General features: G+C 33.6%; 1 protein-coding gene and 1 long non-coding RNA gene across 6 annotated transcripts in view; one reads left to right on the top strand and one right to left on the bottom strand.

The window, feature by feature from the left end:
* Nucleotides 1–24907, top strand: part of E23 (ABC transporter G family member E23) — a 356089-nt gene extending 331182 nt beyond the window's left edge. For all 4 annotated transcript variants that reach the window (XM_074176089.1, XM_074176091.1, XM_074176092.1 and 1 more), the window contains exons 2-9: nucleotides 1656–1895; nucleotides 7188–7488; nucleotides 8895–9150; nucleotides 10623–10799; nucleotides 12435–12785; nucleotides 14754–14900; nucleotides 17477–17753; nucleotides 19289–24907. In XM_074176089.1, the coding sequence (XP_074032190.1) occupies nucleotides 1656–1895; nucleotides 7188–7488; nucleotides 8895–9150; nucleotides 10623–10799; nucleotides 12435–12785; nucleotides 14754–14900; nucleotides 17477–17753; nucleotides 19289–19475 (1936 nt within the window). In that variant the 3' untranslated portion in view covers nucleotides 19476–24907. The remainder of the gene's footprint in view (nucleotides 1–1655; nucleotides 1896–7187; nucleotides 7489–8894; nucleotides 9151–10622; nucleotides 10800–12434; nucleotides 12786–14753; nucleotides 14901–17476; nucleotides 17754–19288) is intronic.
* LOC141482587 (uncharacterized) overlaps nucleotides 17569–26703 on the bottom strand; it is a 62715-nt gene continuing 53580 nt past the window's right edge. The window contains exons 1-2 of one of the 2 annotated variants that reach the window (XR_012465602.1): nucleotides 19744–20448; nucleotides 17569–19495 (exon numbers count right to left, since the gene is read on the bottom strand). This is a non-coding gene — a long non-coding RNA (uncharacterized lncRNA). Of the gene's footprint in view, nucleotides 19496–19743; nucleotides 20449–26703 lie in introns of those variants that run through there. The other variant, XR_012465603.1, reaches the window with a different exon arrangement.

Genomic DNA, 26703 nt, shown 5'->3' with positions numbered 1-26703 from the left:
GATTATTATTCCACTACTCTTCCACTACTCTGATTTACCGATGATGTTCGGCTATTGAATCATTCCATTATATCAATCAAGTCTTTCTCTTTTGGGGGAGTACAATTATTTACCAGCCGTGTCATCAGCAAAATTAACTGTATTTTCATATGTTTGAAGTTTCAGTAGGTTGATCGTATGAATAATTGAATAAAGTGGACCTAATACAGTCCCCTGTTGGACACCAGATGTCATTGAAGTCTTCGAACTTGGAATATTTTCGATTTTCACCCTATATTTTCTATTTTTCGAATAACTCACCATCAACTCGTGAGATATTTCTACTCGCTGTGTGTGTTTCTTGAGCTCGGCAACGCGCACTTTCAATGGCCTCTTAGTTTCACCGATGTATGATTTTCCGCACTCGCAGGGTATCCGGTAAATGCAATTCTTGGAGTCGCAGTCCGCATTTGGTGTCCTGGTTTTTGTGAGGCTGCTACGGATAGTGTTCCCAGATCTAAAGCAGGTCCTGATGTTATACTTTGACCCAATTCTTCTAATCCTTTCCGATAATCCTCTGATGTAGGGAAGTACAAGTACTGATTGTGGCGGCTTCTCTTCCTTGTAAAGCTCTTGCTGTCTTCTAGCTAAAGCCTGTTCTACCATCACTCTGGAGCAACCATTCCGTTGAAGGTTATTTTTGATGATGCCTAGTTCCTTTACGAGACCTTACTTTGTATTACAGAGCCCGAAAGCACGGTCTAGTAGAGTCTTGGTGATTTCTCTTTTAATCGATTGATGGTGGTTGGATTTCTGGTTCAGATACTGTCCTGTGTGAGTGGGTTTTCGATATACAGATGTTTCCCATTTAGTGTCGGCCCTTTTCACTAATACGTCTAAGAAAGGCAATTCGTTGTGGACTTCCTTCTCCATTGTGAAAGTGATGGAAGGATTTACGTTGTTGATGTGCTTCAGGAAAGTGTCTAGTTCTGCATTTAACTTTTTTCAGGGATTTCAAATCAATTTATATTATACTAGTTGTTGCCCGCGCCTTCGCCCGCGTAGAATTTGGTGATTGTAGTACTAATTAGTACTATGTTGCTGTATTGCTGCTGTTCCAATGTTTTGACAGAATCAGAATCAACAAACTTAGGCGTGCACAGTGTTATAGAACAGTGCTTTCAAAAAATTGTTCTACAGCGCCGAGATACAGAAAAATTGATAGCCTAAAAACCTTCTCTATAGAAAATTACTTATACATGTCAAGTTTCATCACGATCGGTTGAGCGATGTAAAAGTTTATCACTTACCAACCAACCAACAAACATCCATTTTTATATATTTGATTAGACAATGGAAGTCCGAACTGATGAAATACACCACGAAACATTGTCAACCATCTTTAAACAAACGTTGAATTTCCAGCTGAATACAAGTTTTTAGGGCAAAAGATATATCTTCGTTGAGAAAGACTCTTGACCACGAATGTACAAAAAATGTATCAAAATATTATTCAGTTCATAATTTTTCAAAAATTTCTTATTTTCGATGGGAATGAAAGTATTGCGGTTCTTTGTGCTCAATAATCATCTACATAAAAAGCTTGATCCAAAGTATTTGGATCAAGCCTTCGTTTATCTACGAACCATTTCATCTAAATCTCCGTTTTGTTTCAGGGACACAACTGTTCACTTCCCATGTCTCCTCACAGACCAACGTCCTCTACCTGTCCATTTGGCATTCAGGGGTATCACCGTGAGTGTCGGGACCAGACAAATTCTTCAGGATGTCGACGGGCTCGTAAGACCTGGACAAGTTTTGGCCGTGATGGGGCCAAGCGGATGTGGCAAAACGACCCTTCTGAACGCCCTCAGCGGACGCCTGAGACTAGATTCCGGCCAGATATTCCTCAATAGGTAAGTTTGTATCTGTACAGGGCCGAATTTGAAAGTCTGAAAGCCATGGGGCAACGAGGGAGAGGATGCCACTATTATTTTCCAAATATAAGTTTTTTTTTGTACAGTCTTCAAAAATTTTATTGTTAGCAAATACAATCCGATATATGATGGAATCGGCCGATACTTGATGAAAATCCATAACTAACATATAAAACACATAATAAAGTGTTTTTGAAATACGTTAAATACAATCCGTGTTAGGAATCACACGTTAAAAGGTAAGACCTCGTTAATCCTTAGCTTGCACAAATGTCGACTTCTGAGGGTTGTGGTTCGTAGGGGTGCGACAGCTGGTTAACGGAAAAACAGATTTTGAACAGATTTTTTTTAAACAATGATTTCAACAAAGAGTGTATTGATTTGTTAAGGTCAAATTGAAAACTAAATTACTGCGTTAACGAATGAAACTCTGCGAGCTTTTTTGATAAAAAATCGTTGATGACTTCGCCTAAATCTATCTCCTGGAGCTGCAGAATGTTGTGCAGGGTCAACCGTTTTCGGATTTTTTTACTTATTTCATTTCTCTCATGGGTATTGCCACTGAAATGCCCCATCAAATCAAAAATTGATAGTAAATTGTAACCTGCAATCAGGGCTTTTTGATATATCGATAACAATATAATTATGTTTGTGCAAGTAGGGACTCTTAGTAAGGATGCAAAAAAAAAGTTTGAAAGGGAAAACGTAGAAGTTGCTGATCCGTCAAAATTTTGATATATTTTTATCTTTCTTCATTGTGGGGCCCCTCTTCTGTGAAGGCCTCGGGGCAGTAGCTCCGCCTGTCCTTCCCTAAATCCGGCCCTGTATCTGTATATGTTAGAAATCTCACTTCGGAGAGTGGAGAGTTCGGTAAACCATTTTCAGTTTGTGCATCTAAACAAGGTAAATCACCTCGAAGGTCGCCGCAATAGCAGACGAAACGTCAGGTATGAAAACATGCAGTTCATGGCTAATAAACCCGGAAACTTCGGGCAATTTGTTAGACACCGGCTGTGAAAGCCTACATACAATGAGCATATGAAAATTAATTTTTAGTAGCCCCTAGAATCTATTAAAAACACTTTCCCACCACCAGAACAAAAATTACGATACCTCGACACGCGTTTCGCTAACCAAGTTACCGTCCTCAGGATATCATTATGACTAAATTTTACTACTATGTTAGTGTTTCATAATACATAGCTCATACATGAGCTCCATACATGAGAACAATACTTCGAAGAAGGTCTGATCTGAGCTTTATAGAGCATCAAAAATTGTTGAGGTGTGTACAGTTTTTTGGTTTGGAACAGTGTTCCAAGCTTTTGAGAATCACCCTTTGCAGAAGCAGAAAACGGAATTGTCTGACCTGACATTACTGTCAAAGTTGGCAACAGCCTCAGTTCTCCTCGTGAAATCTCTATTGGTGTACCGCAAGGCACAGTTTTGGGACCCCTACTATTCCTAGTGTATATCAACAACATAGCCAAAATTAGAAACTTCAAAGGCCATCTCATCTCATATGCAGAGAGTTTAGAAAAATTACAAATATGGCTAAATGATAATCTACTTAACCTCAATGTCTCAAAATCAATAGCATTCATAGCAATTCATAGCATTTTCTCTACAAATATATGATGGAATCGGCTGATACTTGATGAAAATCCATAACTAACGTATTCCAAAAACACTTTATTGTGAGATTTTCACTAAATTGTTTTACAAAAACGCAACACGTGTTTCGCCATACAATGGCTTCATCTGGCGTGTCTTTCAACTCAACACGTGAAAGACACGCCAGATGAAGCCATTGTATGGCGAAACACGTGTTGCGTTTTTGTAAAACAATTTAGTGAAAATCTCACAATAAAGTGTTTTTGGAATACGTTTTTTCTCTACAAAGTACCCAACAACCCGGTATGCAAATGATTCACATTCATAAACCTACTTGCTCAAAAACATCATGTAGCTGCCCAAGTATTGAAAAGGTTAAGAACATTAAATATCTTGGACTGGTCTTGGACCAGCACATGAGATGGGATGAACACGTTTCTTATATGATCAAAAGACTCAGGCAATCAACATATAAAATGTATAATCTAAGATGTATTTTAACAAAACAAAACTTACTAATTATATATAATTCACATTAGATACTGTATCACAGTATTGGGGGAGCATTCGAGAATGTATATTCCCAGAAAATCGACTGTGGAGTGGGACGCAACTTGTTCAGCTAGTAGATTTGCTTTTTCTATGGCTGTTGTTGCAATTGAACCATCCGCTTGTGTTAGTGGTGGAAGTAGATCACCAACACCGGATCTGTGACCCCAGCCAATGAGAGCGCGGTATAGTTTGGTGTTGCGCTGTTACGCTTTGCCCAGTATGGCTTGCTTCGGCGTACTATGTAACAGTTTCGCTTGAATCGTTATTTCTCAAGGTCACTCGTACGGTTGAGAATCGAGCAGCGTTATCGCGGTTTGAAAGATAACGATTCGAGCGAAACTGATACATAGTACGCCGAACCAAGCCATACTGCGCAAAGCGTAACTGCGCAACACCAAACTATACCGCGCTCTCATTGGCTGGTGTCGCAGAATCAGTGTTGGTGATCTACTGGTGGAATTGTGGATTTTGTAAAGTTCTGATTAACAGCTTTATCTACCGACCAGAAGGTTCTAGACCCGTTGGGATTGGCAAACAAACACTAACATATTAGTAGAATTTAGTCATAATGATCTCCTGAGGACGCTAACTTGGTTAGCGAAACGCGTGTTGAGAGACCATAATTTTTGTTCTAGTGTTGGTAAAGTGTTTTCAACAGATTAATTCTACGCCAGAAGTTCCATTACGAACTATTTGAAGTAGATTGCTTGTGCATTGAATTATTTTTGTCAGTTGTCATGAAGTTCGGTAAAATTTTTGGTTTTTTCACAAAACAATAATTCAGTCACAGGCAGTGCGGTGAATGATCCATAATGCAATTCCATACATAATTCGTTTATTTTTCGCAGAACGCGAATTCAATGACTCATTCTCAATTAGGGTGTTCATTGGTGACATTGTTTTTAATGTGATGAACCGAAATGTTGGAAATGGTGGTGGATTTTAATTGTAATGGTTTTGTTTGTGTCGTTTACAACAGTTTATTTTCATGTAGTTTTTCGGAGTTATGACAAATAAACTAATTGAAGTAGAGGTTTCTGAACTCACTTGACGTGAGTGACATTCAATTGAGATTACAAGGGGAAGTACTTCGGCAATTATATTTTTGAATCATTGATTTTAGATGTTTTTGCAAGTTTACTCTTTTTTTAACGGTATGATTGATATTATAGATACAAGGGACTTTTGGATTCTATAAATTAATAGTGTTTGAAATCAATCAAAGGTATCCACAAACACTGTCTTGAGGATGCAGCAAATACATAATGAAATTGAGTTTATTTTTTTATCGAGTAATACTCTCAATGTGGCTTGATCAACTTAGATGAACATCAAGAACAAAGTCTCAACGACGAGGCCTAAAAATTCAATACTTTTTCCAAGGTGAACATAAGTATTTGGGAATATAACGATATATTGAGTCTTTTCATCGTATAAATTCAGTTAATTGAAAGACTATCTTGAAAAAGCAAAAACCATCAACAGCGACTATCACATAACGTTATTAGATCGTTTGAAAGGCTAAATCGCGGAAAAACGGCCCCATTTGAAGAAAAAAAGTACTGTTTCATCAAGACGTGTCACAAATCAATGAAAACGATTCATCGTATTCTACAGATCTGGCCCCCAGACACTATTTCCTATTCTCAAATCGTACTATAATGGTATCGAAAAATTGTAGGGCCGCTATAAATGCCTCGACGGCAACTATATTGAATAATAAAATCAAATTTTATCAAAACATTTTTTTCAATATTAGCCTAAGAACTTGTCAGCCAGGTATTTGCCAGATCCTCAACTGCATAATATATTTGTTGGGATGAAATAATATCCTCAAACAAGACACATGTTGTGGGTGCAATAGAACTACATAGATCATGTATATGAATAATATATCATGATGGTCCGTGTACAGAATCTCGAGGAACACCAATCGTGTATTCGTTTCAAAGCAACGATACCTATTTTCTGTTTAAAATCTGTTTTTCCGTTAATCAGCTGTCGCTCCCATACGAACGACAACTCTCAGAAATTGAGAAACTTGTGCGAGCTAAGGACTAACGTGGTCTTACCTTTTAACGTGTGATTACGGTAAGAACGTAAGCAGTGCTGCTTACGCCATAATAACTAGGTTTTTCATAATGTCAACGAAGAACGTTTTCCATGATCAATACTTTTGACTATATTTGTTACCAGTTGGAAAGCAACTTCGCTGGTGGATCTATTTTTACGAAAACTATATCGTGACTCGAAAAAAATTAAAATACTTTCAAGATAAGAATGAAAGCAGTGCCTGAGAATGTTCCCGATTGTTTTTCCTGTACTAGGAATCATGTCTTTTAAATTTTATGAAATCTAGGAAATAGTCCAGTTGAAAAAGATGATTGAATATGATATCACTAGCTGATTCCAATACTTGACATAATCGGCCAAGTTCCACCAAGTTTTTGGTGTATTGACAGTCAAAAGAAAGTGAAGTTGATCAGTCTGAGCCAGCCTGTCCAAATTCAACTGAGATATGGTCACTGGTACATATTAAGAATGCAATTATTTTGGATTTTCCGTAGGTGTTTCACCTCCAATTGTATCAAGGCATATCATCACAGTGAGAAACTTTAGATAGCATGGTGCTTTACAAAGATATTGAGTTATTATTTCTACACACCTGCCTCAAGATACAGCTGTGACAAATGATACTGTTTGTGTGTTTCTGGAAACTGATATCGAAATCTAACCACTGCCCCAAAATTTTTCACATTCATTTACTATCGGAAGTATATCATCACCAGTAATAAGTACCTAGTTGACAAGATATAAAGTTTATTAAGATCATCATAAACGTTTGTTTCGAACAGCTTCTTCCCAGTTGTTTTCAGTGATTGTGTAGTATAACTGGGTATAACTTACTGTAATTCCTACAGTTTTTAATGGAAATCTGGTCCAACCGTGGTCCAAGCGTTGATCCCTGAGGGATTCCATAGTCTACTGGTTCAGCATTTGAATCAGGATTCCGTCTGAGATATTTATTTCTTAAAATAACAATTACTTTGGAATTAACTCAGTAAACAGTATATTAAAATATGATACGAAATTATTTTTTTGTAGGGAACCTTTATGTAAAAGATGGAAGAGGAAGATCTGCTACGTCCTCCAGCAAGATATCTTCTTCCCTGACCTAACGTTAAGGCAAACCTTAGAGTATAGCGCGCGACTAAGATTACCTGACACATTGAGCCATTCGCAAAAAATGCAGTACGTTGACCACATAATCGATGTATTAGAGCTCGGTAACTGCCAAGAGACCATCATAGGAGACAACCTCAACAGAGGCCTCAGCGGTGGAGAGAAGAAGAGGGCCAATATAGCTTGTGAATTGTTGACTAATCCTTCGTTAATGTTATTGGATGTGAGTATATATTTTTTCAAGTATCGATTTCATCAATGTATCAAATTTGAGATACATATGTAGCAAAAATCTTTTAAGAATACAGTATACTGTCTGGAATTCCACAGGGTTCCTTCTTGGACCCTCTGATGTGTATAGTATTTTATCTAAGTATGCAGACAAATGTCTGAAACACTTTAAAATGTCGATGTACGTTATAACTTCAAAATTTACCAAAAATAAAAAATGATTCCTCACACGCAAATTCTTTCTTCAAATTACATTCAAGTTTTTCCATTTTTTTACTTAAAATTTCGAAAATAGGTATTGAATTTTCCTGAAAATCATTGAGAAGGAAGACTAAATAATTTATTCTTCATTTTGTGATGATATAGATTATATATTGTATAGATTACATTCTCAATCATAATCATACTCACTACATAGTATAAAACAAAGTCGCTTGTTTGTATGCTGTATGCTTGGATCTGTATAGATCTGTATCTTTATAATTTGATCTGTATAACTGCACAACGCATTTTGATGCAGGTTTTTTAATAGATAGAGTGAGTAAAGAGAAAGGTTTATATGTATATAACATGCATAATATAGTAGAGAAACGCTGGTAATTTCAGAGGTTCTAATGTGATGTCGCTAGTTAAAAATAATATGGTTATTTTTGGGAAAGTTTTTGGCTTTCTACTACTCCATCTTGATACAAAAGAAAGGAGATGAGGGAATCTTCCAAAGAAAGGAAGGAAGTAATCAATTTGAAAATGAATAACTCTATACATGGATGTGTAGATCATGCAAAGAAGTAACTTTCAGACACAAACTGAAAAAAAGTCCTCCTGAAACAGCTACTTTCATATAAATATTGAATTACACGAAAGAAAAAATTCTTTCGAAACAAATACTTCTATATGAACACTGAATTATACTTTTCTCTATTCAGTTTATATTTCAAACATTCGTTGTGGAATAAAAATCAGATATCATTCACATGAGTTCTACTTTGAATAAATGGTAATAAATTGCACTTACATGGAACACTGTTATCCTCACTGGTATACACCGATGTTTCGCCTTAAGACACTTGCCCTAAGGCTCTTCAGTACCAAATTGAATAACATTATAGAAAATACACACACTTCATTCATGAATTACGATTTTTTTTAATTCCCTCATCCCCTTTTTTGTATCAAGATGGAGTAGTAGAAAGCCAAAAACTTTCTTCCCCAAAAATCAATCACTCCTAAAAATATAACCCCTTCAATTCAAATATGGTTATGTGTTCATGCACTGGGATATTCAGTTGGTGAAAATTTTTACATTTTTTATGCTTTTTTAGGCTAATTTCAATATAATTGTTTTCTTGTAACCACTAAACCTCTATTGAGTCACTTGAATTTCATATACTTTTTCAGGAATCAACTTCCGGTCTGGATTCGCATGCGGCTCATAGTCTGATGACTACCTTAAAGCGTTATGCAGTTCTGGAAGGAAAGACCGTTGTGATAACACTTCATCAACCTTCTTCCCAAATTTTCCATCTTTGTGATAAACTTCTTCTTTTATCTGGAGGCCAAACAATCTATCACGGTGACACTTGTAAAGTTGTTGAGTTCTTCAGCAGCGTAGGACTTAATATTATGCCACATTACAATCCTGCCGATTTTATATGTGAGTATTTCATCTTTTCGGGTAGAATGTCTTCGGTCACAAACTGTAAATAACAATGAAAGTATGAATTTATTTATCGAATTCAATTGAAAGGCGTCATTATATAAGCAGGATATTATTTAAAATTGTAATAAATGAGTATAGACTTAGTAGATGTAGTATTCCTTGTCCATAGTATAGATGGACTTTTCAAAAAGTGAGCTGAACGTTCAAATTTCAAATGAAAAGAGACACCGTATAGCCTTTTTAAAAAATATCGTTATTTCCATCTATTCCTGATACTCATTTGGGTTTGAACTATTTTACCGCCATGTAAAAATCAGCTTCTGTGATTTCACTTATAACGAGAATATTATTACAAGCTATATCATGAGAATCAACCAAATTTACCTTTAATTCTGGACCGTTTGTGTTTTTATCGGTTCCTGGCCATTTCTTCTTTGCAAAAACAAAAACAACTAGCTAACTGGGTGGTGGAGAATTCAGACATTACTATCTTTGTAATATAATAGCTGATACCTAGAAGAATCTACCAAATAATGTAAATTTCAAATCATCTAAAGGAACAGTTTATTCAGGCCAGTCTCAACTTCCTACATTGTAGGTTAGTGGACTGACACCCATCAGAAAATAACTACTTCCCTGGCTAATACCACGAAGAGCGTTGGATTATATCCGACATGTGTCAGTGCAGGATTCTTCACTGAAGTTATTTCTGCATTTGCTTTTGGTGATACAACTGCCGCAATAGATTTTCAATTATTGGAACACACTTGCAGACCGGTTTCTGGATGTTTGGCCACTAGTCAGTGAAAGGTAGTGTCTATCATTAACATCAAGTCGATGATTTTCGATAGTTGAAAATTGAATTCCTTCAGAGTATCACTCCTCGAACTAGGCTGAAGTGGACAACAAACAATAGATTTGTCATCGCCTCATCAGCCTGTGAATGAGGTAACCAACCGCATATTCAATCTTCAAGTATGCCCACTGACTATATGTTAAATGTAAATTTCAATGAAATACATTCAACACAAAACACATGCACTGTTCTAAGACACCAGAACCATGGACGTAGACCAGACCAAAACTCCATGACCAGAATTGATAATAGTGCTGCAGTTCAGATGTTTGGGTATAGTGGATTCACTATACATCAGTGGTTTCAGTTCTATCTTCCACAAAGTAAAATATGAATATTTGATGTTCTTTTTCTTGTTCTTTATTAATTTCATCAACGGAACTGATTCAAAAAAAAAATTAATGATGAATATCTCCTCATATTTATTGATATTGATTCGCCTTTTTTTGACAACAGTGAGAAACAGAGCATTTTTCGAATTGATGATAATACTATTTCAAATTAAATAATACATAGAAAGTAACATAATTATAAGCAGCTACTTCAAGAAATAGAATGGAAATGAAATAGAATACTTTTGTCTAGAAGTTGATTTTTATTTTTTTTTCAGTGGAACAAATAAAAGGAACTTCCGACACACGAAAAAGACTTTTGGCTGCGGCCAAAGAACTAAGGAAAAGCAAGGATTACCCTATAGAACTACAGCACGATTGTTACGTTAATGAAAAATATGATAATTCGAATAAAATGTTGCTGCCTTCTCATGGACCATACTCAAGTTTGGAACGTGAGTACATTCATATTCTTTTGAAACATTAAGTTAATGGAATTGATGCACGGTGATGAACATTCCTGAAATATTGATCAGTACTAGAAGTATATATGTGATGACATCGGCCTATACTTGATGAAAATCCAAAACATATTCAAGAAACACTTCGTTGTAAGATTTCCAATATACAGTTTCACAAAAACACAACACAGGTTTCACTATACAGTAGCTTCTTCAGGCGTGTCTATTCTAACTACTAAGTGTCTATACTGAGGTAGTATACACATGCCTGGAGAAGTTATTGTATACCGAAACACGTGTTACGTTTTTGTGGGATATTTGACAAATTTTAATTGAATATTTCCAGACACAGCAACCTTTAGTTCATGGATAATATGATATTTGAAAAGATGTAACTGTTTATAGAACTAAAACACTGAACTTTAAAAAAAAATATGCTAAAAATCTAATAAAAAAATATTATTGTTTCATTGTGACAATGTTAATTGATTGTCATCAAGTAATTTATTTAATATTTCGAAAGAGCTTCACTATTCTAATGACTGTAACACTAAGTCAATGTACAAGTTCTTTTATTATTTTTTTTTTCAATCATTCAATCAATCATCCTAAATATTTGTAACTCGACTGTTATTGCACATTCTCAGATTCAATTTGATATTCTTATATCTTTCTGTCTTATCTTTTTTCAATTTTAGAACAAAAAGTCTATTCAACTTTTTTTTCAATTGATTTAATATCTCTTTCAACTTCTTTCTTTTTAATGATCAGTTCAATATTGACATTTCATTTACATAGATTAATAAAACAATTATTATCACTCTGATGTTCTTTAGCATTTTATTGAATTTTTTGCATTCCTGAAATTATATTAATTTTTCTAATTTTGAGAAATAGTTGGAATGTCATACACATTTCCAGTGTCCAAGTCCTTTTGTTGTGTGACATTAAATTCTCTTTTCACTCATTAGTGCATATTCACAAATTCAGTTTGATATCCTCGATCTAATATATCTTCCAGCTTCTTTTTTGAAGTTTATTTCTCTGATACAATAATTAGTTCAATATTGATATTTCATTTACATACCAATACTGGACCAAAAATTTGGTCCAGTATTGAACCTTAGTGAACTCCAAACCTGGTAAATTATATTTTGATGTTCTACAGCAGTTTATTTTATTTTTTGCATTTCTCTAATCATATGATAACTGTTCTAATTTTGACATGAATACACATTAAATGTCCTAACCCTTTCCTAACATTAAATTTTCTTCTCAATCATTAATTCTAAATATTTTTCCAGATATTACTTGTCCATAACAATATATAGTTACAATGTCACTTGCAGACGATTATTGTTTTTAAATCAAAAATTGTTTTCTTGCCAACGTTTAGAATTTAGCGTTTTTTTATTTTCTATATGTATCTAACAACTTTGATGATTTTTCAAATTCAGTTTCAACATGGAAAAACTCGGTATCGAATTCAATTGAATTCGAAACGTTGGCAAGAAAACAATTGTTTTTCTAAGATAATTCAATTCTGTTACCCAACAAACATTACTAGAAAAGTCATTTGGATCACTAGACATTTACATAAATCAAGTAATAATATTTGGACCTTTTCAGAGGATACTCTTAATGCCATGGAACCAGACGTACGACGACTATGGTTAGACACCCATTCTCACGCTTCATCTTCAGTCAGTTCAGAAACTAGCGACGCAGATTGTTATTTCACCTGGCCTACTAGTTATTGGACGCAATTCACTGTTCTCTCCCAAAGAAACTTCCAAGAAGCGATGCCCAGAATGTTGTCCAAACTGAATTGGGTGCAAACTGTACTATTGGGGATAATGGCAGGTTTTCTTTGGTTCCAGTTGGATAGGACGGAAGAGTCGCTGCATGATATACAGGGTTGGATGTTCTTCTCTACCACCTACTGGATGCTGTTTTCACATTTTGGAGCTCTCAGTGCTTGTGAGTTGATAATACTTAGAAAATGAAATGCATGTTTATAGAGGAATTGAAAGAAGAAAGATTATGGAACAGTAACAATGACAACAAAATTATTCAATGCTCAATAGAACCAGAGGAAGCCCAAAAAAGTTTCATTTTCATTGAAATAATTACTTTTTTTAATAAATTGATGGATGTAGCCGTTACTACGTGGTAGCAAATCATAATGAAGAAAAGTGAATTGAAACTTTCTGTTTCTCAGCACTTTTATTTGTAACTAACGTTACTGCAGTTTCGTCCTATAAGGATATTTTCAAACTTATACATTAAACTTACAAAGATTGATTATATTAGCTTTTATATAACACCACTGTAGGCAATAATAGAGGTACTTAGCTTGATTGAGTACCTGAATTTTGTTTACTTGTGACAATGTGGATATGCCAATTTGAAAATCGGTGAGTAAACTAAATCGATTTGATCATTTAACAGGTTGCACCCGCAATGTTAATGTTTGTCAATTTCCAAGTATTCCAAATAATTTGAGTTTGTAACCCTTTCTTGTATAGTGCAAAATTTACATATCGTTTACATTCGGAAACTTGTGGTTGCATGCCATAGAATGGTTTGAAAACGTCGAATCATGTTTTCCTAGTCTGAAGGACCTTTCAGGTTCAGCATACCGTTTTTGAAAATTTCGACCACATTGTCCCACATAAACACTTACACTCCGGACACTTGAGCTTATAAACTCCAGATTTCTCAACTTGTCCACTTCATCTTTGGCATTGAAAAGGAAATCAGATAACCGGGCATTTGGTCAGCCACTTCCACATTGTTTTTTCTGAAGAAACCCGCAATTATCTCTTTTCTTTTACCAAAATATGTTACAGTTACCCAGAAATGGGTAATTTTCTTTCATCGATATAAATTATTTGAAAACAGTTTTCTTGAATTTAGTAGCAAAATTATTGTTCTTTATATGTTTGGACAGACTATTATAATTTGTTGTCCTAATGGACCATAATGATTTTTTAACAATTTTACTTTTTATTATGAAAGTTTTTGATTTGAATTTCTTATGAGATATGGCCAAAGTAATCAAAAATAACATTATAAAATATATTTCCATATGTATATTTGTGTTTTATCCAGTAAATGAAAATACTCATTTTTATTCTGAAAAAAGAGACAAAGTTCTGTATAAATTCACAGGTTTCTCTACTTCGATAGAATTCTTATGATTGGTGATATTTTTTGCCTCAGAATTTAAATATGTGAATTCCTGTCTGCGTTTATATCTGATACTACAGTTATAGTATTAGTGCAATTGGGCATTAGTCTTTTGAATATGTACATATAATTAGATATTTTGAAATTTAAAGCCTACTCACTTTCCATTCAATTTACCTACATTCACATCAAAATAGGCCAAAGTTGTGTCACCCACAACTGATTTTAATTCACCAATCAACTTTACTTTCAATGAGGAATTCGTGTGGAAGCTCTTTATTTGGAATATGAATTTGCTCATATATACAAATTGGTTTCTTTCAAATAATTAATTCAAATTTAATTAATTCAATTCAAAACACAAGTTAAAACTTTATTTCACTGATTGAAATCTGTTTAAATTTTTCAGTAAAATGTTATAATTCACTGTATTGAAAACTCAACATTATAAACATAATATTTTGCATAAGAAATTTAGAGTATTGTCAAGTAGTTTCTGTAATAATATTCACCTAATTCAGTTGCGAAAAGTGTATCAATTCTAGAGAAGAAATAAGTATATGTTTTACGTAAATATTCATGAAGAATATCAATTCAGGTGTTCCACAAGAATCTGTTATTGGGCCTTCATCGGTCATGGCATCAATAAAAATTTTACTTGGATACTTGAAAATTTCTATTATTTTTTTGTCCACAACTATAGAACTGTATCCAGCTATAACTTTCATGTTGACTTATATTGTGTATTTATTCCAGTTCCTCCAGAACGTGAAGTGATCAATAAAGAGAGACTTTCTGGTGCATACAGACTGTCAGCGTACTATTTGGCAAAAATGGTTGGCGAACTACCTCTGATTGTAACTCTTCCAGGTGTATATTTCCTTATTTCCTATCCCATGATGGGTGAGTATGATTTTGTTCATTCAATATTATGGTGGACAGTTTTTTATATGAAATGAATTATACACGATGGTGGTCTAAAATGTTTCCGACCTCAACATGAAGATGACAGCACTCGTAAATAAAAGTTAGTGAATTCTGTTGTTCACCTGTTGACAGTTACTCACCAAAGTTACAGCTATTTTGGACGTGTAGTTGTTATGTAACAGTCGTTTGAGTGGATTGATGTGAGTGTTTTTATGAAAATGGACAAAATCGAGTATCGAGCTTTCATCAAATATTGGTTTTTGGAACGCAATACGTCTACGCAAATCAAAGATGAGTTGGATTATGTGTATTTTTGAAAACAGCTGAATTTAAACGTGGCCGTAAAAACTTGATGTCCAAAAACTGCAACTACCAACCAAATGGTGCTAGACGAACGCCGAATTAAAGTAAGAGATACGCCCGAAACAAAAATACAGTCCAAACAGTGTACTGCAAAGGGAAACCGGCTCCAAAATAATCAAAAACTGTTTTTTCGGCTGGGAAAGTGATGGCGACTGTGGGATAGTCATGAAGCTCTTTTAATCGATTATCATGAAAAAGAAAAAACCACAACAAAAGCATACTACACATCGTTACTGAACAAACTAAAGCCAGAACTTGCGGAAAACCGACCACATATGCAGAGACACCAAGACACCGCACTATATCACACCTCAGCGGTTGCCATGGCGAAAATTCACGAATTACCGTTTGAACTGCTTGACTATCCGCCTCACTAACCAGATCTAGCCCCAAGCGACTTCTTTTTGTTCCCTCATCTGGAAATTGCGCTCGGAGGACAGAGATTTTCGTCAAATGAAAAGGCAATCACCTTCATTAACAATAAGTTTGCATAGAAAAACGCAGAATACTATTCGAACGGGTTACAGAGATGAAAGCCTCGGTGGGAGAAGTGTGTAGAGTTGAAAGTAGACTATATTGAAAAAAAAAAACTGGAAAAATGTCTTGTATCTTTGTTAGGTCGGAAACTCTTCAAACCACACTCGTATATCTTCCGTCCTTTATGATTGAAGTACCTTCAGTTACTTCTATCATCTTTTGTGCTATCATGAAAATGAACTATAATCAAGTGGAATTACTACAAGTAGAAAAACTATCAACACGTTGGCTGCCGTTTTGGCCCACAAAAATGTTTCTGCTAAGACCTGACGTGTATTTATCATTACAAACTAACCAAGCTGACCGAATTGAAGGGTTGCGACAGTCCATTTGATACAGTTTAATTCTTAAATTCGAAAAAATTGAAGACTATTTAGATCGACAAACAATTTCATTCTAAAACATAATACTTCACAAATGGCCACCGTAAACATCTAACATAATTGAAAGGGCTATAGTGTTCAGGAGATAATCTATTTTGAGTAAAAAAAAATTGGCTTGTATTTCTCCTACTTATACAAAAATGTGTCAAAACACGTATTAAATCGGTTTCAACGCCATGGCAGGCAACTTGTTAATGATTGATGTAATGTTATTGAAGCGTTTAGAAGATAAATAATAATTATAGAGATACATTTGTAGTACATAATAAGAAAGGTATAAATCAAAATTCAAGTTTTCAATAACAATCAAGGTGTTTTGATATCGACAATCAATATTTAATTAACGAATAAATGGTTTCTATCTCGTTTGTTACTTTTTGTTAAATGAAATATCACTAGAAAAATGTTTCTTCAGTCTTGGCAAAAATTTTTTTCGAATTGTAATGTTTACACCTCCTTATTTCAGAATTTTGGTCTCAGTTGATTTTGATAGGTTCAAATCAAGGAATTTTTTCAAAAATTTTATTCTGGGAGTTATTCTTTTTTCACTATTTAGTTTAACATCTAAATTGCAAAAGATTATCTATTTTGCCAAAATATTTAATATAGTCAGTTTAAAAAATTTCTACCATTTCAATTTTAGGATTTCCTTCATCTGGATTCAAATTCTGAAAATTTAAATTTTTTTCAATTCGTGATCCACGAATAATTTTAAGTTTTTGTTTCATTTGAATTAAGCGTGATATTACCGCATCATTTGTCCTAATTTGACAATAGTTAACTTTAGATTATCTCAACATGCATTTGATTTGTCTTAACAAAATACACATTTTTATGATCATATCATTTTCATCACTGAGAGTTGGTAGGTTAATCCTGGCCTGGATACCGGCGTGGATACTCAAAATTGCTTTTTCAATAACATACATCTAATATTCAACAGGCCATCTGATTGTTTATTTACAATATCAGCTGCAATCATGATTATAATGTAAAATTCTGTTTTTTATTTTCATTTTTTGTATATTATTGATACGTCACTTATTGCTCAACCCATATTATCAATTCATTCACATATTAGGTCACAATTATATGTTTTATACGAATCAGGGTTTTTATAATTTTATATTTCATGCAGATGGTTAATTTTTTCTCTTTTTTAATATTACTTCCTTTTCAACTAATTCATTCTCTTCTCTGCTGACAAATCCATCAATACTTCTTTAGACAATGAAAGTCCACACCCCCTAATATTAATGTTTTTTCCAGGAATTCATTCTATCATGGTGTTTTTTATTCAACTGTTATTTCTGTTGCTGAACTCCCTCGTTGCTCAGAGTATCGGCTTCTTCATTGGGGCGTGTTGTATGGATATGGAGACCAGCGTCACTATCAGCGCCCTCTATACACTCGCAACGCAACTTTTCAGCGGTTTCCTGGCGACAAACATACCGTGGTGGCTTACGTGGATGCGATATTTGTCGATGGTCCATTATGCTTATCAGAACATGCAGATTGTTGAATTCGGAGAAGGAATGGAAATCAAGTAAGTGATAGGTTAGGTTCTGAGAATATAATAAAGAATCTATCTGGAATTAACATTCAATTTCCATGGTGGACATGCTAAGAAGTCCATTGCTGAAGATAGGTTTTTTTCGGTGTCAGAAATTGAAATGAGTTTTGAAATTTCAATCTAGTGACATTAACTATCAACCAAGAATAGCACAGGTTTCACAAAAAATCGCTAGCGTGGTTCAGTTATTCTTGCGTAAGAAAATTGGGCCATGTATCATTCATTAAATAACGTAGTATGTACTTGTACTGAAATTTATTTTAGTAACCCAGTTGTCATCCTTATGATTTCAGAATAATAATAATTATAATGGATTTGCATAGATTAAGATCTATTCAAATAGGTTATTCATATCTTGACAAGAAATGGTGCACATTGGATTGATTGGGACTGCCAAAATCTTATGTCAGAACCCAACAAAAAGAAAACTCAAACAACTTGTATAACTCGGGGCAATATCATACCCCTTTATGAAGACGCTATCTAGTTGCCTTGGTTTTGCAACTTACCGCCTTGTGAAGCCTTGTTTGTCTTTGATATTCAAGGATTGAGTTCTCTGTCGGTCCCATAGATGGCGTTTTCGTAAGGAAAGATATCACCCCCTATTCACTCTGGCTTGTCCTTTAGCAATGCATTTGTGGTTCAGCTTAGCACGACTAGTGAGACCTTTGGGTTTTGGTTTTGAATTGGCTTGTATAAGGTTGAAGGTAAATGAAAATATGGCATCCTACTCAATCGATTTTGATTAAACTGAGTTTCCTTTCCGGGAAAAGAAAAGCTGAACTGATAATATTCCATACTGAGTAAAATTCTCAACATCTAGCATACTGAATTTTCAGATATTGACATAGTGTTCACATAATTGCCTAAAATTTTTATTATTCTGATTGAAATTTGTATTTAATTATTTTAATTTTATTTGTTCTTTCAGAGATTACAAATCACATTACAAACATATTTAAATTTATTCTGGATTATTACAATGTGTTAAAACAACGATAAAAATAAAATAAATACAACAATAAAAATTAATTGGCGCTCCGGGGCGACTTCATTGATTCCAGTGGCGCATTTGCTTTTTCAGCTGCAGGAAAACCCGGAAAAACCTGCAGCACCACATCATCTGAAGATCTTGATCTAACAATGTCCTCTCTCTCATAAAACAAAATGTAGGGTGTCTCCAGAGGCTCCAATAAATTCAATGCATCGCCAGAACACTTCGTGACACGACTAAACATATTAGACTATGGAAGTCTGAACTAATAAAATTCAACATTTGGTTTGTTAATCCCAGAATTCTAAATAGTACTTCGTTTTGTTTTCTCTGCATTAAACTATATTGAAAATGAGCATTTCAATCCAATGCTGCAATAATTGTAATTGATAATACAAGCCCAAGACCACAGCATTCTTGGTTTGAATTAGCAACGGGCTTGAATTAGGACTAGTACTTAGATAGTAACAAAATATTTAATTTTCTATTGTATTTCACCCTGTTTTCCTTACAGGTGCGGATCCCAATCCAAGTTCGAAATATGTTCAAAAGGTGCCGAAACCATACCAGTGAGTGCCATACTAGAGGCTCAGGGATCATATCTTCCGCTGTGGGCAAACACTCTCATTCTGTTGTGCTTCTTCGTCGTCCTGCGTGTCAGTGGTTACGCTGTTCTTCGTTACTTGAAGACGGCAAAGTGACCCTAGATCAATGTTCGTATCTGCAAATTGTGATAAATTCAATAGATATTAGTCGTATCGACATAAATCAAAAGTTTAGCGATGTTATTTCATAAGATGTTGTCTATTTAAATCAAATATCCAAAAATCTTCGACGTTAATCAACTTTTGCTGTGATTTTGTAAATATCCCGATTTGGTTGCACAATTTGATCCGTACAAAGGCTGGTTTATCAGTTGTTTTCATAGTAATTTTTTATTGGATAATCCATAAGAAAAATGACACCTACTACTTCTATAATTAATAATCGTTCATTTTATGTTTAACTGGCCCACATGACTTTATATTTCAATTTTCCAGGTGTACAAAACATTTGTCAACTCCATGAAATACCTTGCCAAGCTGCAATTTTTGTTTTTTAGGTTGAAATGAAATTTGTTTTCGTAGAACACATATGAAACAAAGAGTTTTGAAACGTGTAACACATTTACAAATATAAGTTTGAAAAATATAACCCAACTATGGGTACAATGAACCAAAAATAGGCAAGTTAGGTGCTTATGTCTATGTCGTTTTACAGACCAAGTAACAAGTTAAGAAGAGAATGACGTCATTTTTGGTAATTTTGTATATCCAATATAACAACGTTGAAATTCCCAATGAAATGCGTTCAGTAGCAATGAAACTGGTAAAATTTCATTTTGCCAGTTGCTCAACAGCTAAATTTCAGACGTTGCCGAATAGAGAAAAATTCGAAAACTGTCAGTCTTTCTTTTCTTTTCAGAACTATTAATTTCTTTTGATATGACCTGCGTATCTTCAATATGCCTAAAGCATTGTCGAAACAGTCTCAACAAAGTTGTATTCCAACTGAGTAAGTTAATAGTAAGGTGAATAGCAACAAAACAAATAAACGGTACAAAAAAAATTAAAGTTCGAAATAGTGCACATGTTGGCAACGCCGTAACTTGTCATCTTGTGACGTCGTTCTCTTTTTAAAGTGAATATCCTCTATAACTTTTTTATATGTCTTTGTCACAGACGACATAGAACCATAGAACAGTATTTTAACTTCTTAGTGATAATGGTATTGCTGCATATTCCACCATATTTCTTTTAATATGGTAGATATTCCTATCCATTGATTCAGTTTTATATTGAAGTTTTCTGGTGGTTCAAATTATTATTAAAATAATACAGTCCGGATGTCACGTGTACATTTTTTTGAATTGATAATGCTTGAACACCTCATTTGAATTGTATGGACCTTTACACTGATATTGGAATAACCACATAAATCAAAACTACATGTATAAAAGTATCTCGTTTTATATTTTTCACAACTATTTCAAAGTAGTTTTTTTAAAATCAATTAAAAATGATGGTCGTGAAGTCACTAACATTTGATATGAATTTGGTGATGCCATAAAAATTATTCATAGTTTCATTTTCTTCTCATGTATTCCTGTTGTTCTGACTGTGCATTCGACAGTGACAACTTGATTTTGAGGTCGATTGGATGGTTAGTTCAGAAATTAAGAAACATTTCATATTACGAAACTTAATTTGGAATTTTGTTAGAGAGATATTTGATTGAGTAATTTTGATTGAATACTTATGTCGTATATTCATTCATGTTCTTTTTTTTGCTTTACAAAAATCATAATTATTTTGGAACGTGGTTTGATGGAAAAATTTAGGCATTACTTCCTGGTTAATGAACCATTTTGTTATAGAACTAATGAAATATCATGGTAGACTCACGATTGAAAGGTCGTGAGTTCACTCCCAACCTTGACTGAATATTTTTCTCCAGAGAATTTATCTAGTTGAAATTGTGATGATTTTGCAACATTACATGGCTGATGACTGCAAATGGTCATGATGCTCTGTAGGTGGCCGGAGGAGTTATCAACATTGCCTACCCAGAAATAGAGGCTAATGACTAAGCAGTCAATGCAGTTTTCACCCAAAAAAATTTTTGATGCAATAATTTTTTTTCGAAAAGTGTAAATATCCATTCTCAAAATCACTGACGTTAACCAAATGTGCATAAAAATTATACATTATCCATGAAATCATGTTTTAACATTTGATAAACCAACCTTCAGTCGATATTTGGATGTTACCTTAGTTGCCACTTTACCGAACTCGAAACTTTCAACTAAACATTTTGAAATATTTGATTTAATAGCAATAATTTCTCCACAAAACGGACAGTTGTAACTGCAACAGATGAACAGGCTGTGCTTCAAAAGTAACTATTTGTGTTACTCCGATTATTTTAGGTTAATAAATAAATATGTACGATTCATTCCAATCTGTTTTTGTAGTGAAGAATTGTTTGATCGGGTATTTATAGAATTCTTCAGAATGTTAACAGATTAAGGCTTTTATATACAGGGTGCTCATATTTATTACTTCATTACTAATAATTACACAAAGTCTGAAAATAAATCTTTGAGATACGTTGAAATCTCGCAGGCGGGATTATTTTTAAGAATTTAAAATTATCATACTTTTCGCCTCACTAACCTCATTGCCACCCTGTATATAGTTTGGTTGACAAAGTGTTAACATGCACAGTGTGCCTTCGTTTTAGTATTCGATGTGCCAAGATTCAACAACCAGCTAAGGCTACTGCCAGAAAATGGAAAAATAAAAACCGATTTGTATTAAAGTATGAGAGTGAGTTTTGAAAAAAAGTGGTATGGTGCTAAATCTTTTTCAAATCACTGTTGTTCGGGAAATTCATGAAATTATATGCCGTACAGCACCTCGATATGTAACTAAATATTCGACGAAAGGCGTCCCAGAATGGGGTTTTCCAAAGCTATGAATAGTTTCCTGGTAAATCCACTGTAAATTTTGTATTGAAAAAGTTATTCACTCTGAATGATAAAAACTTTTTGATCGTATTTTTTACAATAGGCCATATTGGATGAGGATTTCTTTTGGAGCACATGTATTTTTCCTGAGTTGGCTACTTTGTTCATTTGTCATTAGCATCAGTTGTCATTTTTATGGTTCATAACCCCATAATGAAAAATGATTATAATGAAAATAACAAATAGAATTCAAAAATGGAAAATATAAACATCAATTACATTTGACAAACACCGAGTAGCCAACTCAGAAAAAGTAATAGTACTGCAAACAAATTTTTTATTGAAATGGTATCTAAAATTAAAACGACTTTCATACAGCGAATGAAACTGAAATATGGATAATATGAATATCATCTACAGATGACAGCTGTCATTAACGAAAAATACACTAATTAACTAACATTAATAAATACATGAGCGCCAAATGAAATCTTTATCCAATATTATCCATTCATTATTTTTTTGCATGTGTTTTTATATATGCATCCACTGTGTTGGCGAAAAACTGATCCAAGGGCAAGAATGAGTTTTAGTACCATACGTTACCATTATCGTACATATAAGACATGTTGGTTCCATACTTGGAACTATTCCAAATGATTCGATCAGATATGCTTTTTTTTTCAATTCCTTGAATAAACTTGGGGATCTCAATCATTGAGAGAATGTTCGAAAATTTAATTAGAATTTTCCAAGCTTAAAATGAACAAGAATTTTGAGAAACTCTCTTTAAATGTTAGCTTGTTGAATAATGAATGTCCCTCGTCAATAAACTAGCTGTGGAAAAATTTAATAAGAGCTTCCATTTAGCTACAGTTTTAAGTATGTTTCGTCATTTTCAACTCGAATTGTGAACAAACGAATAAGTGGAAATCAAATTATTTTAAAACGGCGATATATGCTTGATTTTCGGACATCTTGTAGGTTATTGAGTTCCCTACTTGAATTTCATTTCTGCTTTGGGCGTGATTCCAAATTGTATAAGATAATACCTATCTGAAAAATCATTTTCGTTAATTCATACATAAATCGTTTTGTACAAATGCGTGAAAGGACCACACATTTTTTCAAACATAAAATTCACTAAATCCCTAGTTTTAAGACAACATTTAACAAAATTCCTCGTTCAAAGTCGGAGTTTGATAAAAATTCCAGTTTATAGTCAAAATTTGATGAAATTTCGAGTTCAATGAAGTCGGAATTGAATTTTTTTGAATTCTAATATGCCAGAGTTTTTGTTAAACTGTGACTTTGACTCGAAATTAAATTCGAACTTCTAACTAGGAATTTCGTTAAATTCTAACTCCGAACTCGGAATTTTGGTAAATTGTCAGTTTAAACTATGAATTTTGAACTCGGATTTTAGTGTTTTTTCAAAATCATTTTTGACCCTACTACGAATTCATTGTTTTGTATTCATTCAACTGAAAATACTCAGTGGATTCAACTTTACTAGTAGAATCATTCTTGCAAAGAGCAAAATTTTAGTGGGATACCTGTAAAAATGCTGAATTAATCAGTGAGGAATATTACTTTATTTTTCAATCTTCTGTCTTTGTCATTAGCTAATTCTGGGAACTTTCACCACAGATTACATCACTGATGTTTTCAAATACATCGCTCACATCTTCAGTTGATACAGTTAGTGCTGAAGAGCAATAATATTGAAATCAGAACTGATCCTAAGAAATAAGACTGCAATTTTTGTTATTTTCATATTTCATGAATTTCCAAATACTCATCCGAAAAAATATTTCAATGTATATTTTTTATCGTATTATCTAGGTTTATTACATGCATTTCGTGTCTTTACGCGATGTTATTCTTTGTATTTTTAAGTTAGAAGAGAAATTACCTGAAATGTATGATTACCAAGTGTTCACTCAGTCAATGTTTTGCCTTTTTTCTCTGATTATCGAACACCTCTTTATGTGTACAGAAAATATATTTATTTCGTGTTCGTAATGTTGAGTTGGAGGCTGTATAATAACCATATAAATAAACTTTCTGCGAATATTTGCCTGTTTTGTTGTAGCTTGTGTATATAAATTTAGTTTGGACCAAATATTTATTATTTTTGTTTGAAGTCAGTTTCTCTATTTAGACAATAAAAACTTGTAATCTATTGTTATTTTGTATTCTTATCGAGTTAACTGTAGCACAATAATCATCGAGTGTTTTGGATGCTGTTTTAGGGTATATTAAATAAATTATGAATTACGGTATATTATGGGTAATTTTGAAAATTCAGCCTCAAAAGGAAGTTGGCAGAAAATTTTATTCTATAAGTAACATATACGTTGTTGTGACCAATTGATACTGCCATTCTTTACTAGATAACTCTTACAAATTGCCAAGCTATTGTCGAAATATTTAAAGTCGCATTGTTCGAAAGTTCGATATCAAATGTTATCATATCATAATACAAATATAATCTCACACACCTATACTTCCAATGTATATGTAAATTTGTACAAAGACTTGTGTATGTATGTTATAGCTAGTCCTAGCTTCTCATTCTACTAGGAACTATTTATATATAATTCAATAAAATGTTTATTAATATGCAGAATTGTTTTATTTTTTCTAGTTTTCGGTTTATACTAAATCGTCGAAAAAATACCAAAATCAATTCTCCAACAGATAATTCTGAAAGATTAAAAGATAACAAAAACTTCACATTCAACAAGTGAAACTAAATATTGTCAAGTTGACGAAATGTAAATGAATAAATGTAAATCTGTTTTGAAGGAAACTAAGGCTTAGGCCATACTACGGCTAAACCGCCCCGGATTTTGATCGCTTGATTTTGAGTTCAATATGCTAAATTTTTAAATCTTGTTAAATCTTTGGCTAATCAGTGGATGGACCCAATATGTGCGAAATTTCTGATGACGTTTTCTTTTCTGTTTCTTAGTATGAGAGCAACAATACATACAGCTCTCTAGAAAGCCATCTTCAAACTGTGAATCGTGACCAGTTTCGTGGTTTTTAGCCACAGTGTGTGCGTCTCGGCCGGTTTTGTGGTTTGACGGTTTACCACTTGCGGGAAAAAACATTAGTGCGGCCTCAGCATAAGGGACAGTCATTAAAAAACGTGAAAGCTTCGAAAAAGTTGACAAGTGACAAGTTTGAAAAATACCAAAGATTGAAGAATACAGTTAAATATGAAAATATTAAAAGAGATAAAAGTTTCAGTTTGATTTCGATTAAACATTTTCCTAGAAGTTCCATTTGTTTTTTTTGAGATACATAATGATTTTATTTTTTTCAATTCTTCTAGTATTCCATCATAAAGATGTGGTATAATTTCTTGGAAAAGAAATATTTTGGCTTTCTACTTCCCCATCTTTGAACAAAAACTATACTATTCACAAAGGAATGAAAAGCTCTCTGAAAACAACTACTTTCATATAGTGTGTAAAGCCAAATGAAATAAATTCGTTATTTCGGTTAAGGTACATATTTTAAAAAATCCCGAAACACGTCAAATTTAAATTATAATTTGACATACTTCAACGGAAAAATGATACCCCTACCTTCAACCCCCGTCGAATGACCAGGTACAACCCGAAATTTTTTAAATGGGAAGTATAGGCTTGTGATATATCTTTTGAAAGGTGTCTTCATTCTCTATTCAAAAATGTTATCGCTTTCAAGTTTATTGCAACAATTAAGATAAAATGAATTAAAATCATGTGGTTACCGAAATTCGGTAAAATATACTCAAAACTTATTGCAATATACTCAAAACTTATTTCATGCTGAGGTATTGATAATAAGAAAGTAAGCAAAAACCATAGGAATATTCTTTTTAGATGGTATCCTTTGAAAAACTGTAAATAATTTCCGTGGCAACGTTAGTTTAAAATGCGTTGTCAACTTGGTTTGTATGTTACATTAGCTGTCAGTATTTTAGTTTAAGTTTACAGTTCGTTAACTTCAAGTCTGACAAGTGGTTAGATTAACGGAAATGCAAAAAATAACAGTTTTACCAATGATTGGTTACCGAGATAACACCCGAACACAGCAGGTTTTGTGGGTCATCGACATCCCATGTTTCGGAATAAGACACTTGCCTTTTTCCCTTTTCAGTAACAATCTGGATAACATTACAAGATGATGCACTCAATATATTAAAAAAATTACGACATATCACGAATGATTTATATCTAATAATCTCATCGATGACGGTAAGCAATGATATTCATTCACTTGATTTAATCTCAGCCATAGCCATGTTGTCATGCTAATGAAGTACCTACTGGAATCGACTGAAATGATTGAAATTGGATGAGTGGAAAACAATATGAGAGTGTTGAATAGGTTGAAGAATAATTTTAGGAACTGCAAAACTGCAG

Source organism: Leptinotarsa decemlineata, unplaced genomic scaffold (assembly GCF_025532065.1).
Source record: "Leptinotarsa decemlineata unplaced genomic scaffold, Ldec_3_MD MMD2_tig00001393_RagTag_RagTag, whole genome shotgun sequence".
NCBI classification, from domain to species: domain Eukaryota; kingdom Metazoa; phylum Arthropoda; class Insecta; order Coleoptera; family Chrysomelidae; genus Leptinotarsa; species Leptinotarsa decemlineata.
The sequence above is the reverse complement of the archived record's forward strand: the minus strand, read 5'-3'. Positions and strand labels throughout refer to the sequence as shown.